This window comes from Xenopus tropicalis, chromosome 3 (genome assembly GCF_000004195.4).
Source record: "Xenopus tropicalis strain Nigerian chromosome 3, UCB_Xtro_10.0, whole genome shotgun sequence".
NCBI lineage: Eukaryota > Metazoa > Chordata > Amphibia > Anura > Pipidae > Xenopus > Xenopus tropicalis.
Genome location: NC_030679.2, coordinates 36004242 through 36020973, shown reverse-complemented (window position 1 = coordinate 36020973; position 16732 = coordinate 36004242). Strand labels below are relative to the sequence as shown.

Genomic DNA, 16732 nt, shown 5'->3' with positions numbered 1-16732 from the left:
AGTGGCTGGCAGGAACCTGGGAGGGGTGAGTGCCCTGAATTCCCGCCCCCTTAAGCACATCTGACAGCCGAGGGTGTCAAGCGGAGAAGCAGTCATATGACTTGGACACAGATGGGGAGCTAAGTGTGTAGTGAGGGAAACAGAAGAATGGCTCGCTGCTGGGGGAGATAGTGTAACTTTACCAAAAAAATGCCGCCCACTCTCTTCCAGAAGCTTTTTAGTAAGCGCAATGGGCAGGCGTTTCCCAACAGGGACCCGAGAGAAGACTATGTTTTCAGGTACCTTTTTACTACGAGTTTATATCTGTGTATTATTTCCCCTTGCTTGCTCACATCGCTGGGCTTTTTGTTTGCTGCTATCTGCTGAAGGCTTTGGGGCTTCCCTACCTCAGTGGCTTACCTAGAATGAGGATGCAGCCCATGTTTGCCATTAGTATTGCATTCTGTGTCTCTTTGAGCTGTTGCTTGTGCTCCATCTATACTGCAAGCAACACTGGCAAACCCCAAAGCACCATTGGGCCAAATACAGTTCTGAGCAACTTTTCAACATACATTAATAATGTTAACAGCTGTTGAAAGCATTATCTGTCTCATTAGTTTTTTATCTACTGCAAAACTATTGGTATTAAAATGGGAAACCTTTTGCAGCATTTTGTTTATTAAGAGGTAGCAAGATAATATGCCCTTGTTACAGGTATAGGACCCATTATCCAGAATGCTCAGGGTTTTTCGGATAAGGGGTCTTTCCGTAATTTAGATCTTCATACCTTAAGTCTACTAAAAAATCAATAAAACATTAATTAATCCCAATAGGATTGTTTTGCATCAGATAAGGATTAATTATATCTTAGTTGGGATACTGTTTTATTTTTAGAGAGAAAATTTTTAAAAAAATATGAATTATTTGATTAAAATGGAGTCTATGGGAGACAGACTTTCCGTAATTTGGAGCTTTCTGGATAACGGATCCCGTACCTGTGCTAGCAGTTATTTATAGGCTGTATTGTGAAGCCTTTATAATCATTCTGTCTCATCAAGTTATCTGTGGGTGTGAGACCACCATGGTGTAAAGACAGTGCTCTTGCAGCCTTGGAGTTTACTGCTGCATTGCCTTTGCTAACGGCCAAATCATTCCACTGAGTCTGCTGGAAAAATCCTTTGCCTTTGTGAGACAAAAGTATCAGTAACACTGAGTAGTCATGTGAAAGCTTGCAAGGGGTCATTTTGGACATGGAAAAGTGTCAGGTCTCCTTTCAGAGAGGCAGGCACATACTTTTCTCAAGGCTTATCTGTTCTTTTCATATATAAAGTAAAAACATAGGCTCTTTGCAACAGCCTGGCAATAAAACCATGAAGGTTGGCAAAAGGAAGCAAGAAATACAGGGCAAATAGAGTTAGAGAAGGACTTTGAATTCTTGATCAGACAAATTTACAATTCATTTTACTATATTATTTTGGTCACATTATGTGATCGAAACGTTGATATCTGCACATTAAAGATTCTTTTTGATTATTTTCAAATCCTGTGAGTGCGGAGTCCTTCGTTATCTACATGGTTATTTCCTCACCTGGCACCCAGTCAATTTACTGATTTTTTTTTGGTGAGTGCCCTCCCTGTATCATGTTATATATAAAACAAAAGCTTAAAAAAGCTCTTTTTACCACCATTGGAACATGTGAAGACTGTACAGCGCATGTGCCAGTTAGTGAGTGGGTACTTGGAGATCCAGTGCCTAGGGCAGCACTGGTGCTTTGTTTTAGGCCTTTGCCTCATGTCTTGTAGTTTTCTATTTGTAGCAGATAAAAATGTGTTTCATTGTTTTGTATGGGGTTTGCCACATAGACTACTAATTGTAGCACAGACACATGATAAACATAAAATCGGTTTTAAAGATGCTAAGGTTTAGGAACACAAGGTATATTTTCTTTCTTACAGGTATATAAGTAGGATACAGGTATAGAATCCATTATATGTAAACCTGTTATTCAGAAAGCTCAGAATTACGGGAAGACCATCTCACATATAGTCCATTTTAAGCAAATAATTGCTGCATTTCTGACCTATTTCTTTATGTATGGTGATCCAAGTTATGGAAACACTCCTCATCCAGAAAAGCCACTCTTTCTGGATAAAAGGTCCTATATCCATATTAACTCTAATTTCAGTTAACTTTTAGGTCTAGAATTATCAACTGTTTGCTGACAAAATACCTTTACATTCACACTCTTATAACCAATGGAAAAACAAATGTTGGGTCATTTTGCCATAGTTATTTTTGCCTACGATTCAGTTTAAAAAACCCAAAACTTTTATTTTGTGTAAATTTCAGGAAGACATAAAATCCAGGGAAAAAAAACCCCGCAGGTTGCCTATATGGGATAGAATGGCAATTAAAGAATGTAAAATCCAAGAATGTAAAGTCAACATTTTACTATATGTATTTTTCACTAAGGTATAGGACTTGAATTTGGTTTTTGTCCTGTAGAATAAAATGGTTTATGTCTAGCTGGAGAACACTTCCTGTAGAAAAAAAAATAAACGGCAAAATACTTTGAACAAAGAGCTAGATTTTAAGAATTAAATTTAGACTGTTATGACATGTTTCTTAAAGTCAGAGAAAGCATTAGAAATGTGGAAAGAAAATCAAAAAGCATAAAATGCTAAATTTTATGGGGAAAAATAAATGTTGCCCTTTTAAGAGAATGCAGGAAATAATTATTTTTTAAATATCTTTCCACCTTTTATGGCACATGGATTTCTTGTAGCTGGATAAATTAAAGTTTATCCAAGTTGCATGCAGTATGTAATGTGTTTGTACAGTGCACATAGGTGCTAAATACTTAAGCATTTGACATTAACCTTAATATCTGTCATCTAGATGGCAGATATTTCTGGCCTCATGTTAATGACTTCATTGTTCATCACATGAAGCCTGGCTGGCATCCAAGGGGTTACAGTGTGCATATAAAGGGGCTCTTACTGTATGTCATGTGCTGTATTTAAGGAGATGAGGGAATATCCTTCATGCCTAATTCAAGGTACTGTAGCTTCTAGCAACTATTACAACCTTTTTATGCCACACTTCATCTAATAATTGTACATCTTCATTCTATGCTTATTAGGATGTAGTAATTTCCCATCTAATACAACCTATTCATTCCATTCTTTGCATTTCTACAACCTATTTAATATGCATCAGTCTGTGAATGGATAAGCAGAGTCTTCCAGATGTTGCTGAACCACATAGTTTGTGATATCTGGATTGCAGAACATTGTCTACCATTTTTTTTACCATCATATAATGGGTGGTAAAACTGAGTATGTAGTATGATAGCATGCCCTTTGTATGTCAGAAACCTTTATGTAATTTGGGGGTTGGGGTGGTGCATTTCTGTATATTTTTTTTTTTTTTCTTCTTCAACACTTTAGGGCCTTGCACTCAACCTAGTGCTGGTGCCAAAGATTATATGTTTCTGATCAACTGCTCTTTCAGTAGTGCAGCACCAATGTTTATTTCTCCTGGAAATGGCACCACAGGAAGGTAATGCTTGCTTGGACATTTAGGTAATGGTCCACCTTTTGCTCTTATACCCTCTTTAAGCAGCATGTTTACATGTATCCCTAGTAAGAAAAGTGGTAATAGATGAAATGGAGGACTTTCACCACCATTGTTTTCCACCTGAGCAAAGCAGATGTCAAAACATGTCATGTGTTCAGTTTTTTTTTGTTATAATAGCATACTTTCTGTTAGATGAGGTCAAAACCTGTCTGGTGCTTTAATAACCTGGCTCATAAGTCATGTGAAAATGTGACTAATAAAGAACACTGCATCATCAGTAATTGGCTTGAAATAATTTAAGCAGAAATTATTGTCATTCGTTTAAAGAGAAACTACCTAGTGCCAAGAATGATCTTTAGATTTACTATCAGCTCTATTCTTCTGGAGATCTTAGGCCATAAGCCCCTGCATCACAATCACAGAAATAATCCATTACAAAAAGCTAACTGGTTTAATTTTATTTTATGCCAAGCTAATATTAAAGGCATGCCTTAATTTAACATCTCAGACCAAACATAACCTATTATAGTCAATGGGGTCAAGTTCAAGCAGCAAGGAACGGGAAATACTCACTGTATAAAATGCAACTGTAATTTGTGTGTTTATTTGTGTACTTATATAGAAGGATAAACACCCCATACGCCAGTCATGGGTAGAAGTACAGCAAGCATGTTGGATATATTTATACAAATCTATACCTTCTTGGTACAGTAGTTTGATCTGCAGCATCATTAGCTTCCTAGAAAACAACATGATACAATTCATGGTAACGTGTTGGAGCGAAGACAGTCAAATAACTTTATATTGGAAATTTATGTTTTTGGGTATTAGTCCCAGGTATTCCTTTTATTGTTTAAAGTTTTTATGTGCTCTGTTTTTGTGAATTTAATTGATGCTGAAAGTAGAATGGTAGACATTTCTTGTGACCAGAGAACATTGTTTACTTGAATATATGCAGTTATTCATAGTAGTTACGCTGTAATTTTTTCTGCTTGATAATTCTTGAATGTCTATAACAGAAGCTGCATCGCTTAAGCTTATAATGGTATTGCAGCTATTGTTGTCTATGGCTGGGGCCAGGCTCAGCTCTCTCTAGAAGTGCCCTTCAGATAGGGAAGTATCGGCTTGCCAGGGAACTGTGCAAGGGAACATGAGCAACGATATCAGGTGGGCTTGCCCTCTGCTTACCCTCAGCCTTTGAACCCTGCTCAGATGTAGCTAGGCCCTAACCAAAGCTGAATCCAGTAGGGCCATTTCTGGCAAACAAGTTGTCCTGACTTTTTAGCTTTGTTCAGGCAAGCAGTACGATAAGTGCTATTACAGCTGGTAGTAAGATTTAAACAAAAAAAAAAACAAATTAAAAACTTGAAACAACAATCCCATATGTTATTAATACAGGTAATAAAAAGTCAGTTATCAGCAAAACGATCTGTTACGTATGTAAGTGTTGCTGTTCTTTAGAGGGTGAGCTATTAGTGAGGTACCACCTATGATGATAAAGCAGTGAAAAATATCACAAATATGGGGTCTTTGAGATATTTATCTTATTTTTATTAGATACTTTCAATAGTGACATTTAAGACTTGCTTAATATATTTGGGAAATACAGACAAAACACCTTTAATATTACCTGTCCACCCAGCACAAAATCAGACTCCAATAGGATCTGACATTTTGGCTTATCCAGGCCTGTTCATTCTTAATGCCAGCAAAAATCTTCCTTCAACACATTAAAGAGCTCATTTATAAAAATAGAACATGTTAACATTTTACAAGTAATATAATATATTTTTCCCCAACAGGGTTACAGTCTATTCCCAGACTTCTGTGTCTTTTTGGATGTTCAGTTTTGTTTTATATTTTTTTTAGATTGTCTTTAGAACATCAGCACTGTTTTAGGCTTTGTTTGCAGTCTCCGTTTAATGACCATTTCATGTAATAACATATTTATATACTGCTAAAACTTTTGGCTGGAGAGTATATCACATATCCCCAATATTCAGATCAATACCATGTGCCCAGACTGTCTCTCATATGCAGTGGAGTTATTTTCCAGTTCTTATATTCTGCAGAATACATCAGGAAAGGTTTTAACATACCTTTTCAAGCACAAAGATGCTGTGGGAACTTTTTTCTGCCAAAATCTACTAGCAGACAACAATTCAATTAATGCTTTTTTCCACCCTTCTGTAAAATGTATTTGTATCTAAATCAAGATTACATCATGACTAAATTATTATTATTATTAGCTTGACTAATTGCTTCTTTATACTTTTGTTCAACAGCTGCACTAATATCAGGTGGAAGTAATGATATACAGAGTGTGCTGTACCCGTCTAAAAAAACAACGCTGGCGCACCCATCTGTCATTACACCTGTTGTGTGTGGTGGTTTGTTAGCTTTGCATTACAACCACTTACCTTTTCTCACTCAATGTGATCTTTTTTTTTTTTTTTACTCTATTTCTTCATAAAATCTCCCATTTAAGATACACAGAGATGTATTTATAATTTGTCTGTGCATGATTAAGGCACTTTGTGATGTGGGAAAGACCATGTTCTCCCATATTCTCAATGGTGGAGGCTAGCTAGTCTTCAGAGTAAGGTTGAACACTAATGGTTTGCCATTATTCAGAGCTAATATGATCTATTCTTATGTGTAAGTGGCAAATGTTCCTGTAGCCATAAGGAGCTACTTTTAACACTTTCAGTCCATTAAAGTGAGTGTAAAAAACAAAGGTATAAGATTTAGGGAGAAAACAATACAGTTTATGTACTGAAGCATCTCTTATTGATTACTGGGAAATAAAAATAGCTATCACAGTCAAGATATATCGCTATCACAGCATTTTTATTTTTGTTTAAGAGAAAGATAAAATGCCATGTGAAAAAATGTTCCATTCAGTAAAAGAAATGACTAGTAATGAATCATATTTCCCACTACTACAGCTATGTTCCCATTCCTTCCTCACTTTTGAGGTCCAAAATCTAAGATGAAGAGGAACGAACGTCTGCATTTTGCATCATCCTGTTGAGAACTATTTTTCAAGAAGGGCAGTAATTCTGCAAACCATCATTTACTAATGCTCTTTGACAAACACATTTGTTGTTTGTGCTGTAATAATTCCTTTAAATAGACTACATACAGTACATTTCAAAAGGCTCCAAGAATTTTCTGACTTGGATTGGTACTCCCATTTAGGTAAAATAAAAAGGAAGATATTGAGTTTGGTCAGCTCCTGAAACCAGTTTCTGATTTAGAGTCTGAGGAAAAAAACATAGTCTGGATATATTTATATGTGCCGCAATCCTCCAGAGTGGATCTCCATCACTTAACATTCATTTCTGTGGGATTTGCACAGACCTATTTATCAGTGGTTGAAAATGAGAGTTCAACCTTTGCTAAATATTCATTTCTGTGGGTCTTTTAGTAGTGTATTTTTATAGGGCGAACTCTCATTTTCAGCCAGTGATAAATATGCCTCTAAAAATCTCACAGAAATGAAAAGCGAGTGGCGAGCTCTAATGTCAATCTTTGAAAAATACACCATTCAGCAAGAATACTGATATTTTGAGTTTTAGGGTAGTTGCAGTTCAAAATGGATTGTCACCCAGGTGATTTGTGCTTCTTTGAGGGGGGTGAACAAATTGTATTGCTCCCCATTTGTTGGAATAATCTGCGCTCATAGGTTACCTCCTGTGTCATGGACATGCTGCTACGAGTGCCACTGTCCTCATTGTAAATCCTCAAGCCAGCTGTTAATAAAAGACAAAATGCAATGATTCTCTTGACTTGGCTTTTAATAATTAAGATTTTTTTTTTGTTGTGTTGTCGTATTCTTGTGTTTGTGAAGTCATTAGTGTATATTTCAGTAAATTCAAGAAGCCAACATTTTCTCAGCCAATAAATGAAGGGCAACTATAGCTTCCAGTTATAGCAACTGTTTTCTGACCACAGATTTCCCTGTCTACAAATGAATCATCTACTTTTTGTGCTTCTCAAATTAACATTTTTACTTCTGCAATCTGGAGGTTCCTAAGAATAACCTTCTCTGATAATGCAACCAACCTGGCTTGCAGCATTTTGTAGATGTTGCATTTGGTTGAGTAACATACTTTTGTTTTGAGGGTTTTAATTCACTACAGCTTTACTGTTATTGCACGTAGTGGCAAGTGTATAAATGAGGTAATTAAATCCAATTGATTTGGAGCAACATGCCACTGCTTTAATTTGTATTCATTTAATTTCCAGAGAGACTTTTATTGTCCTGTACCATCAGGAAATATGGAGTAGCAGGTTTGCTTGCGTGTCCAATTTGTTCTCTTCTCAAAAGAAAGGGCAGTGACAGTGGCTAACATGCAAATTGCGTCTGGGGAAACACATTGTAGCTCAAAGTTGCCCAGTTTCTTCGCGAGGAAACTTCGACCTACTTCAGAAAGTAGCTGTGCTGCGTAGGTTTACAGAGTGGCAGTTTACATGTTAGCTGGTGGAGAAGAAACAAAATATCCCATCTGTCAGTGCCCTAAATGTGCAATTTGCCTGAGGGGGTGCTTGAAGATACACAGAGCTTATTGGAGATGTTTAATTTGTTGTTGTAGTTGTTAATTCATATGCACAAAATTAAGAGATAGCATATAAAATATCTAGATTAGCTAAGGGGCCAGTAGATCCTACTGAGATGAAGCCTTTTTAACAATACAGGTATTGGACCTCTTATCTGGAAACCCATTATCCAGAAAGTTCCGAATTATGGAAAGGCCATCTCCCATAGACTCCATTTTAATCAAATAAGTCACATTTTTAAAAATGGTTTCCTTTTTCTCAGTAATATTAAAACAGTACCTTGTACTTCGTCCCAACTAACATATATTTAATGTATTAATTAACTTATTGGAGCCAAAACAATCATAGTGTGTTTAATTACTGTTTCAATAATTGTTTTAGTAGACTAAAGGTAGGAGATCCGAATTACGGAAAGACCCCTTATCCGGAAAACCCAAGGTCCCAAGCATTCTGGATAACGGGTCCCATACCTGTATAATCTATATCTATAGATTTATATTAGACTGTATACAATATATGCAACCCAGATATATTGTATTCAGCTGAGCTTTAGATAATCATATTGATGACTTGGGCATACGAGTCCTGCAATCTGAATGTAAGACTTATGAGTGACTAGGCCAACCAGTGTGGTCTATCCAGTGTAAAAGGATTTTTTTTATAGCCTTCTGTGAGTCACTGATTCTGGGTGATACATGAAAGGGTTGTACATAATGGACAGGTGACAAATCATTAGTAATACTGGTACTAACAAAACATATGCATACATTTTGCAACAAGATGTTTAGATACTTACAGATCTAATTTCTTTTAATGAATCAGTGATAGCTAGTCTGTGATTTTAAATCTGGAATCTGTATAAGAACGTCTACGATTAGATTATCTAAAAATATTACTTTTTTCATTCTAATGTAAAGTGCAAATGAATATCATTATTTTGAGCTTTGCAGGCATACAATAAAATGAATGCATTTCTCATGCATGTAATACCACCAGGTGATATACATTCAGCACAGAATGAAGTTCGTTTAATTTTTTAAGGAAACTGTTTACTTAGATTAATGCTTTACACGGAGTTTGTGGTTTTGCTTTTTAACTAGTAATAAACCGTTCACAGAATGAGAAGGATTGTATTCAAGATGGAAATTCTGAGCAAAGGAGGTTCACACATTCCTGGTTTCATCTGCATCTGTAAAACTTCATTATGAATTAGCTGTTTCAGGGAAACCCCCTGCTCTTTGTTCATTGGTTTGTAAAATAACGTGCTGTAGGCTGGACAATTTACTTAAATACAGTATTTAAGAGAGTGGAGGAAAAACATGAACTATAATAGTATTCCATTTTAACACTGGACCACTTAAAGGGGACAAAACACATTTTCTGTTCAACATAGGCCCATTGCAGAGGGTGTGAATTAAAAAGATGTTTCTCTTTGTTTAGTTTCATGTTATAAAAATACTTTTGTCATATTAATAACACAAAACTATGTAAGTCTTCTTTGCATATTTTTTTTTGTTTTGTTGCATTCAGTTTACCTGTTAATCCCTTCTACTTAATAGACAGAATTGATTGCTTTTCTTTTCTGCCAGGGAAACTGATTGGTAATCATTCCCTTTCCACTATAATGAATGCTTATTTCAGGTGAAGAACATGTGAAGAGCTTATACTATTAAATAAAACATAACAAGCCCAATGTGGCACATAAGCAACCTTCCTTGAGAAAACCTCCAACACTCTCCAGCAGTTATTTAGGAAAATGAAGGTTGAAGTCTAAAAGCAACTTAAAGGGCTAAGGTTTTCACAGGGAAATGATTGGATGATTTCTACTGCGGCAGTGTTCTAACCCAAGTCATTCATAGTATCATCTAACTGCTTCAATGTGTCAGATATTAAATGTAGAGCTGCCAGCATTTCTTTGTTCTGGTACCTGCTCTTTGTAAAGCACCTTTGTGGTACAGTGTTTGAAACCATCCAGTACTGTGTGGGGTGCTGTCTTGTTCAGGATATATTTGTTGTTGAAGGGAGATTAGTAAGCAGAGGGAGTGCAGCGGAAAGGGGGTTTATCGCACTACTTGCTCAGTCTTTTCACCAAGGTGGTAGTATGTATTGGTGGATTTCTTGATGATGGGAACAAAAATTTTACATATTTGTCTGAACTTAACTTCATTGAACTTTAAATACATTTTTGACCAGTTTTGTTCACCTCCATGTATTTATTTCTCTCTAACCAAAAGCACCTTTTGAATAAGACACTATTTAAACAGTAATGTAAACACTGGTACAGAGACTGTGTCAGCACTTTTTGAGTCAAGAAACTCAGTAATTAGGTATGATTTTCTTGGGCAAATCTTAAAAATTTGGCTAGTATGTAAATGAAAATTTACACATTTTAAACTTTACGACTTTATATTTTTTCTATAATCTTTTATAGATTATAATCTATTATAATCTAGAAAAGTGAATGTTTGGCATTAACAACTCAATGTAAAATTTTAGTCAGTTGAAGATTTCATAGGACTAAAACTGATCCAGTTGTACTGCTGTGTGTTTAAGTTGTTTTTGCCTAGAAACTAAGGCTTGTCGCACCAATTATAAAATGTGTAATGCTATTTCAAAAAAAAAAAAAATGACCAAAAGAAAGTCTGTCAAATAAATCCTAAATTTCAAATAAACGTTTAAATCAAAACTGCTCTAGTAGGATGAGTTGAATAATCTTAAGCCCCACTGAACTTTTTTGGACAGATAGATTAGTTGCCGTGTTTAATCTCGGCTACCATGGGTGACTGAACTCTTTGAATTACCATCCGTTTGGCAATAAAGTGAATCACAGGTGGGAAGGCATACCTGTCACTTTGTTTTCCAAAGTCGTTTAAAGTTTTCTTTTGGGGTGATTAGTCACATGTGGGCAACTAATCTTCCCATGGGCCATGGCCCTTAAGTTACAAAACATAACCTTTGTATCAGGTAAAATGAAATTTTCATTTGTTTTTGCTACTCTTTGGTATTTCTCAGGATCTTGTTTTTCTTGAAATCTACAAAGATCTTTACTATATCAGTGGTTCTGCTTTTGTAAACACTCCTTGTCTAAATAAAAAGTAGAAATTGGTGTTTTTGTGAGAAGCACTAGTTCAGACCACAGGACATGGGACTTTGGATGCCAGTTTCTTCTACTACTGCACTTAATGGACACATTAGCAAAGGCAATATGACAATAATATATAGACTAGTCAGCACACTAAAACCTATTTCCTGTGTACCCTGTACTTTTCATGCTACCGTGGATTTCATATATTAATGGTATACCATATGGATCTAACAGCCCCCTGTCAATCCCTCTTTAGAATCTCCCTTGCACAACCCTCCTAATACTAATTAAAAAAATTATTTTGAGCTTTAGGCTGATGCCACACGAGGCCTACTACTTGTGCCTGCACCCGAATGAATGGAATATGCTCGGGTGCAGGCACAAGTAGCAGGCGTAGGGCTGAATTTTCGCCAAGCGTTTTTCCGCTTGCCGAAAATATCAGCCCTACGCCTCGTGTGGCATCAGCCTAAGTTGGCCTTTAAAGCACATTTAGTTGTCTGGCTAAAGCTGACAACACAAGCAGCAACCACATCATCAAGTTAATTTTTATTCAAGCAAACTGGATACCAGTGGATCCACAAATAAGGCCCTGCAATGGCTGTTATGAAGAGAAGAACACAGAGATTGAAAGATGACCCTATTAGCACATGCATGAAGGCATTAGTCAACCAGAAATATGAGGGTACTATGATTCAAATGTTAGAACATTGCAATTTACCTATACGGGTTTATGGCAAGATTGCACAATATGCAGTTGCGCAGCTCTCACCCAGCTTTATCTTAAAACCTGGTACCTTTATGTCATAGACTGAGTGATCTGCTCTCTGTCCAACATCACAACTAAATGGCCACAGAATGCATTAATGGGCAAAGTCTGTATCATATTCGGAATATTTATGAATCTGTCACTTCTCTGTCCTGCTTGCCTTGCTCCATAAAACTCGCAGAACTGTCCTTTCCTGTTGCTTTGATGAGTAGAGCTTTGTGTCCCCATTTACTAACGCACAATTGGTGTCTCATGACTGAATGAATCAACGTCCACGTTAGCAAGGTCACATGTCAGACAGAATAGGAAGCTCTTCATACACCAATAGCAAATTCCTGAGGTAATAGCCCTGAGCTTCTTTCTCATGTGTTATGCAAGATACATAGCAGACTTGGTACAATACCAGCAGCCTGGAGTTTGTGATTCATGTGAGATCATGTGGGTTTCTGTTATTAGAACTTGTATAGCTGTTTTTAAGAATGGCTTGCATGTCTTGTTTCTAGTTTTTATTGCATGAGCACAAAATATATGATCTATTTGATACTAAGCCACAATTTTCACCAGAATCCACACCTACTAGTCTATATTTGTTATGCGGACTGTACATAAAAAAAACTCATATCAATAATCATATAAATATATTTATTATACTTGGTACAATTTTCTCTCTCATGCAATATAGTAATATGAGAAATCACATCTTTGTCTCAAAAACGACGGCGGAGAAACTCAGACTCAGGCCTGGACTGGCAATCTGCCAGAGGGGTCCCTGTAAGATTCTATAGACATTTTTTTTCTAAGGCATCTTCCCTTTTTTTTTTTAATGTTGTTGCACATTATAACGTCTATTTAATTTTGATCGAAGCAAAGCTTTAATTAAACCCCTGCTATTAATAATTTGTTAGCTTTATTTCATTATAATCATGATTGTAGCCTGTCCTTGTAGACCTGTTTGTGCAAGTTGATTGAATATCAGATTGAATATCAGACCTAATTGAATTGCATTGCATCCCTGTGCCATTTCTGCTCTTTATAAATATGTTGCTTGTATCCAAGAAATCTTTATAGTCCATATCGGAATCTTGGTAAAGGAGATCCTCACTTAGTGGCACAGTGTTATGGGGAAATAAGCCAGAAATTCTTTAAATATGACTCTATTGAAAAAGCACAGCAAAGAGTGGCTTGGGATTGGCTCCAGGGAAAGGTCACTGAATGCTGTCAAGCTGCAAAGCACACAGCTAAATGCTTGCCTTAGTGTGCCAGGAAAATGATCCATTGTATCTCAGTACCAGCTTGTATTATGTATGCTTGTTTGCAGTGTCCTGCATCATTTATAGTAACTAGATTCTGGCAAACACACCCGAATTGTCCAGAAAAGTACATTTCTATTGGCATCCTGTCAAAACACACATTACCTTTTTCTTTTAGCCCGAGCTTGCTGAGATTAGTGAACTCCAGGAGGGGTATTTCAATCCCCGTGTGTAACCTGTCTCTGGCAGGAGTAATTCTCGCTACAGAGGAAGAATGCATTCTTTTCTTAACTAAACAGAATGCATTCAATACTTCAATTGCTGATTTTTTTTTTAACAAATTATTATTTCAGTTATTCATCATCAGATTCCCCTTTTTTGCATGTCAAACTACAAAGGTGGGTGAATTGGGAAAATTGGAAGAAGGAAATTAAAATGGACTATGTAAAAAGTTGTAGACTAGAATTGCCAAATACAAAATACATGTGCAGCAACTATTTCTCCTGTTTGGGGCCATATTAAAAATGACTTATTCCTGTACAAGACTCACCCCATCCCATCGATACAGAGTACTTTATATAAAAATGTATAAAAAGCCACCTATAAAAACCCACTGACTACAAGTTAGGGACAATTGGCAGCCACCTCCACAAGAACACATATGGGCTTCTCAGCTAATATGCTATGTGGAAAAGGTAGAAAGTGTAATGGCTTTAGCTGCCATCAACATTGTAGCAACTTAGAATGAGTAGGTGTTACATGAAAGGTCATGGCCTAGCTTAGCTCAGCCAGGGAAAAAGGAAAACGTTAGTACCGGTAGGCAATTCTCTGATTATACTGTATTCATTTATGCAGTTGTTTTACATTATTTACAGATACTGTTTCTGTTTTTCATACAAATGATATCATGGGATATGGGCCGCAGGCTTTAGGATACTTGGTTTAAAGGGTTTGTTCACCGGTAAATTAACTTATAGTGTGACCTAGAGAGTGCTATTTTTGAGACAGTTTGCAATTAGTCTTAATTTTTTTATTTTGTGGTTTTTGAATTAAGTTTTTATTCAGCAGTTCTCCGTTTAGCAGCTTTGAGGTTGCCAGGGTTCAATTTAACCTAGCAACCAGGCAGTGGGTTGAAAATGAGACCATAATATGAACGACGGCCTAAATAGAAAGATCCTTAAAAGTAACAACAACAAAATAAATAAATAAAATTTTTTTTCGGCAAACGTTTTTCCGCTTGCCGAAAATATCCGTCCTACGCCTCGTTTAGCCTTACATTACATTAGCCTTACATTAGCCTTACACTGGCATCAGCCTTCTACCTTGCCTGCACCCGGAAGCCTTGTCTTTGCCCTGGTGCAGGGAGACTCCGAGGATAATGGCTGTGAAGTGCGAACTCTTGCTGATATCTGGCGTATTCGCCTTCACCCGGGCATAGACAATACTTGTGGGTGCAGGCAAGGAAGCTAGATGGTGCCAGCATAGGGGCCAATTATTGACCTGTGACTGTGTTCTTTCTTGTCCTTATTTTTTTTGGTTTCTAGACTGATCATTCTGTGGTTTTACAATATGTGCTGCAACAATCTTAATGAAATTCAGCTTCCGCTTCTTTTCCAGCAAATATTTATACAGGCCAGCAGCATGTGATTTTACTGCCTTTTCGCGTTGTGTGTATATTTAGCACACAAAGACACAAATGATGCTCATAATGTAATATTTTTTGGTTTGGTAGTGTTTAAGACCGTACTGCATAAAAAATTGAATATTTGGGGATATCATGGTAATAGTTTTTCATTACTTTGTTAGTCTTGCAAGTGGAACTTGTGATGGTTTCTTGAACTCTATAGAGCATTATATCTCTATTTGTGTTGTGTAAATACTTTAACCAGACACACAAGTTGCTGCAATTGTGCGTTTATTATGTACATATGTATGCAATGCTGGCCACTTGTCAGTAACCTCACACTGACAGCTGCCTGGGCTCATTTATAGCCGAGAGTTTGGAGACCCTTGGTATGAAGAGAAAGCACTACTGGGATTGGTTGGCAGATCCAGATGGCAAGCACTGACAGCACCATGTCACATGATGGCTCTTAGTGCCTGATTTTTTTTTTTTATTCTCATTCGGCTGGCCCTGCTTCTCAGCAGTACTGATTACAAGCATCCCGCAGCTCCCAAGACTGTCATCCAGGGAGGTGGAGAAAAAACTGGGACAGAATATTTGTTTTTACAGCCCTCTTATTTCATCCTGCCGAGGTCACTGTTGCCAAGAGCCAATAGTCAGGTGGTTGAAGACACATGAGATCTACATAAGAAGAGAGACACTCAGCTGGTGAACAGACCTCATTCAGCTTTCTGATGATGACAGTTTCTATGATAATTTAGCGTCTGCAGCAATTTCAGTAGAAGAGACAGCCTGTAATACTGAGGAACAGAACTGTCTGTAGACTGCAAATTTAAAACTGATTAAATGGATCTGATTGCAAAACCAGATTTGCCATGGCCATGCGTTACTATTAAGGTGTCATTCTTGAACTGGATGGTACTAAACAAAATCATGGCCTGTGTGTTGAAGTTCCAGCTCTTTATGCATCAAGCGACAGCCTTCTGGGTTGGTCTGAAAAAAGTTCATTGCTGTTTTTAACATCCGGCTGGCAGCCTTGTATCTCGAGTGGTTCATATTTTTATAAGGGTTTCAGGGAAACCTGGAGTTGAAGAGAAGCTAAAGATGCAGTCCAGGTACCCAGAAGTCTTTTAAGCATTGTAATCGTTATGCTTTAGCTTTTGTACATGTGCTTAATAATGTAAATACGTCATTAACAATACATAAATGATATGAGGACATGCAATCTGTGCAAGGAGAATATGCATTATAGTTTAGTTTGGAATATCTAATAATGCTTTAGATTTGTCGCCATTTTCAGTTTAATATAAGGTTAAACGTCAAATCATGCTGGTAGCAGCAATTTAGCTGCTTGTGTGTTATATGTGGACATATATTTATGTTGGTAAAAATGAAAGCACCTAGCAGGTCATACTCCCATTTCCTTATAAACTATATAGGTTTAGATTTAGTTTGCAGATATTCGTATGCAATGTCTATATTTTTTCACTGATAATTTTTTTTCAACTGCACGCCTTCTTGGGTATCGCCCCCTTTTAACAGTGTAGGAATATTTCCTTTATTGTACCAATCAATATGTTGTAACTACTTGTCACAAATGACTCGGACAGGAACACATAACACAACCATGGTTTCTATCACAAAGATTATACCACCTGTGGAATGCTGCCACCCTGCTTCCCCATTGATCCTTTGTGCCTAATTTAAGATTATAATGGGAAGATGCTAAAGCAGATTGAAGCCCAGCACCTCATGTTTTGTACCACAGTGTGCTGATATTGGCCATATTATGAAATGATGTGATCTGATTAGTCTGATGGGAGGTATGTGGTTTATAGTATATAGTAATAACAAAGATTTAGATAAACTTTCATTTTGCATTAAT

The 16732-nt window shown here is 36.8% G+C and overlaps 1 protein-coding gene across 3 annotated transcripts in view; it reads left to right on the top strand.

Annotated features, from left to right (window-relative positions):
- Nucleotides 1–8: 8 nt before the first annotated feature.
- The window catches only part of fnip1 (folliculin interacting protein 1), a 58999-nt gene continuing 42275 nt past the window's right edge, over nt 9–16732 (top strand). For 2 of the 3 annotated variants that reach the window (XM_004912836.4, XM_002934366.5), the window contains exon 1: nt 9–278. In XM_004912836.4, the coding sequence (XP_004912893.2) occupies nt 190–278 (89 nt within the window). In that variant the 5' untranslated portion in view covers nt 9–189. The remainder of the gene's footprint in view (nt 279–16732) is intronic. The other variant, XM_031898794.1, reaches the window with a different exon arrangement.